The sequence below is a fragment of the Colobus angolensis genome, unplaced genomic scaffold (genome assembly GCF_000951035.1).
Source record: "Colobus angolensis palliatus isolate OR3802 unplaced genomic scaffold, Cang.pa_1.0 Scaffold32, whole genome shotgun sequence".
Classification (NCBI taxonomy): Eukaryota; Metazoa; Chordata; class Mammalia; order Primates; family Cercopithecidae; genus Colobus; species Colobus angolensis.
This window is the reverse complement of record NW_012116488.1, coordinates 9,548,613-9,552,207: the sequence shown is the minus strand read 5'-3', so window position 1 is coordinate 9,552,207 and position 3,595 is coordinate 9,548,613. Positions and strand designations below refer to the sequence as shown.

The 3,595-nt window shown below is 42.7% G+C and overlaps 1 protein-coding gene across 1 annotated transcript in view; it reads left to right on the top strand.

Moving 5' to 3' along the window:
* The window catches only part of AK7 (adenylate kinase 7), a 110,658-nt gene that overhangs the window by 64,880 nt on the left and 42,183 nt on the right, over positions 1-3,595 (top strand). Inside the window, exon 10 of the mRNA XM_011951490.1 lies at positions 904-1,053. Coding sequence (XP_011806880.1) covers positions 904-1,053 — 150 coding nt within the window. The remainder of the gene's footprint in view (positions 1-903; positions 1,054-3,595) is intronic.

Sequence of the window (3,595 nt, the reverse complement as noted above, 5' to 3'; positions counted from 1 at the left end):
CATTCAAACACTGGGAATTATTTTCTTTGGCCTCTTTCTAAAATTCAAACAGCAGGCTGAGATTCCAATTCCATCACAACAACAAAAAAATAGGGTTTTTTGCAGTGTGCTTTTTAAGCTTGCATTAGAATGCAATTCTTTTTAAGAATAAATTGCATTTAAACACTGCACTCGAATATGTTTCTGAAAGGACTGATACTATTGATTGCCTTGAGGAGCAGAACTGGATTGTCGGTGGTCAAAGGTCAGAGGGAATTTTTTTTTTTTTTTTGAGATGGAGTCTCGCTCTGTCGCCCAGGCTGGAGTGCAGTGGTGCGATCTCGGCTCACTGCAATTTCCACCTCCTGGGTTCATGCCATTCTCCTGCCTCAGCCTCCCAAGTAGCTGGGACTACCGGTGCCTGCCACCACACCCGGCTAATTTTTCGTATTTTTTAGTAGAGACAGAATTTTACTGTGTTAGCCAGGATGACCTCAACCTCCTGACCTCATGATCCACCCACCTGGGCCTCCCAAAGTGCTGGGATTACAGGTGTGAGCCACCCCACCTGGTGGGCATATTTTTCTCTACACCTTTTGTTCTTTTGGATTTTGAACCATGAAACTGCAGTATTCAAAAAGTAGATGCAATTAAAATATTTTAAAAAGAAAATTTGGATTTCCAGTATCTTCCTACTCTTTCAGCCAGAATGTGGCCCGCCATCAGAGTAGACATGGAGACTGTTCAGAAGTAACATAGTATCACACAGGTGCTCTGTAAATACTCAGTGCTGGATTAATTGACTTCCACATTTAGTGAATGGATATTGTCTTTCTTTAACAACCGTAGTGATTTTGGTCTGTTATGACAGTCAGAATTAAACAGAAAAAAAAGACAAATCTCTAATTTTCCTCTATCTTTTAGCAAGATTGTCTTGACCACTTACTGGTCAACTTAAGAATGGAAGCGCTCTTTGTGAAGGAGAATTTTAATATCCGGTGGGCAGCCCAAACAGGATTTGTGGAAAATATCAACAGTATCCTCAAAGAGTACAAGCAAAGCAGAGGATTAATGGTAACTATCACCGTTTCCCATTGAAACTTCTGATTCAAGCGAAATAAATCAGACTTCTAAGTGTGATGATGCCAATGGAAGTATTTGCTTTGTCAAACGTTCAAATTTCTAATTTCAAGTTGTTTTTCAAATTTGACAAATTTGTCCAGGTCTAACAAATTTACGTGTATGTTAAATTAATACTTGTCAACCAAACATGAACAGTTTTAAAGTTAACATAGATAATAATGTATGCAAATTGCACATGATAGAAAGCTCAAGAGTGATGTCACAGTGTTGTCCATATAAAGAAGAATATTAAATAGGGAAAAATAGCAAGTGCCTTACTGGCTGGCTTGTTTCAGTCCTAGGTATACATGTGGGAGGTAGAAGAAGCCTGATTACTACTTTGATCTCTTTCTAAGTGGTCAGAGGACTCACTGGTCATTTTAATTATCACAGCTTTTCAAGGTCGATATTCTTTTTAAAAAGTTAATTAATTGAAATGGACAAATAGATTACATACATGTATCTTGTACAACGTAATGTTTTGAAATATGTAGACACTGTGGAATGGCTAAATCGAGCTAATTAACATCTGTGTGAACTCACACACTTACCATTTTTTATGGTGAAAGGTAGATATTCTTATCTCCATAGTATAGATGAGGAAACTAAGGCTCAGAGAGATGAAGTAACTTTTTTTTTTTTTTTTTTTTTTTTTTTTTAGACAGAGTCTCACTCTGTTGCCCAGGCTGGAGTCCTGCAGTGTGATCTCGGCTCACAGCAACCTTTGCCTCCTGGGTTGAAGCAATTCTCATGCCTCAGCCTCCTGAGTAGTACCTGAGATTATAGGCGTGCACTACCACATCTGGCTAATTTTTGTAATTTTAGTAGAGATGGGATTTCACCATGTGGACCAGGCTGGTTTTGAACTCCTGGCCTCAAGCAATCCGCCTGCATTGGCCTCCCATAGTGCTGGGATTACAGGTTTGAGCCACCGTGCCTGGCTGCAGCAACTTTTCCTTTTTCTTTCTTTTTTTTTTTCTTTTTTTGAGACAGAGTCTTGCTCCATAGCCCAGGCTGGAGGACAGTGGTGTGATCTCGGCTCACTTCAACCTCTGCCTCCAGGGTTCAAGTGATCCTCCTGCCTCAGCCTCCTGAGTAGGTAGCACCTTTTTCAAGGTCACACAGCTAGTCAGAGATTCAAACCAGGTAGGACACAGACTTAACTAGAATGTCCACATCTAACTGCAGGGCCGCCACACTTGGCTCTCTGAAATCAGATCAATGAAGCACCTGCGTAGAGCTTTGGCTGTGTCCCAGGGAAACATTCTAAAGACAAAAGTAGGTCATACACAAGAAAGCGTTTTGAAAACTGTAAAATGGCATATGTGAGTAACAGGTGTCATCATAATCATAATTATCACTGTTGACGGGAACGCTCTACATAAGCAAGTGTAGTGTCACCATCATATCCTTAGAACCATATTCTCTGGGGAGAAAAACATGTCTAGTTAAGAATAAGCAAAAAGGTACCACTTAGCAAAAGAAACAATGATCCCTTTAAGCATCTAAGATCCTCATGGTGGCTGTACTGGGAGGTTATCCTGAGATATACACCAATGCAACCTCAGAGGTTAGACTAATGTCCTCTCTAGGTCAACTGTAACAACAACACACAGAGTAGAAATATGACAAGATGGTTTGAAGAGACCGTATGGTTCCTGATGAGCAAGACTGGACAAGAATATGATAGAAGGAATAGTATATCTAAAAACTAAATAGAGTATGTCTGTCCCTAGGGGCAGTTAGCCACAGGAAACACTACCGAGGCCAGTGTAGACCCACAGGTGTCACCCAGAGACATCCCCAAAAGATGAAGTCTCAAGCCACGCGCTTGCGTGATCGCAGTTCCTTTAGCAAGGAAAAGTCATTGCTGCTTCAGAGACAGACGCATCAAGCCACCTTGACCCATTGCCTCCAGTCAGTTCATCCTACTTCCCTTGTTCTCATCAAAGCTCATCAAGCAGCCCTGTAAGACTTGGCTCCCAGTGTCCGTCGGCTTGAAGGGAGTAAATGTACCAAACATGTGGACTTGGAGTGTTTGATTCAGTGGCAGTCATTTGATTCAGTGGCAGTCATTTGATTCAGTGGCAGTCATACTTCTCACTGTAAATAAATGAATGGATTGGCATCCTGGTTTTACACCCGGATAAAGTGAGCCTCCTCTTGGTCCGTGGACAAATGAGACACCTGAACTTGCTCAGTTGACAGCCGGATCTCAGGCCTTGGTGAATGCACTGCACCTCTCCAGGGACCCAGCCCGGCTCATCAGGACTCAGCTCCGGAACTGCCTCCTTCCGCTGCCTGCCATCCTCCCTATCCAATGGGGCTGCACTCCTCACCAGTACCATCTATCATCCCTATCCGACGGGGCTGCACTCCTCACCAGAACCATCCATCCTCTCTATCCGACGGGGCTGCACTCCTCACCAGAACCATCCATCCTCTCTATCCGACAGGACTGCGTTCCTCACCAGAACCATCCATCATCCCTATC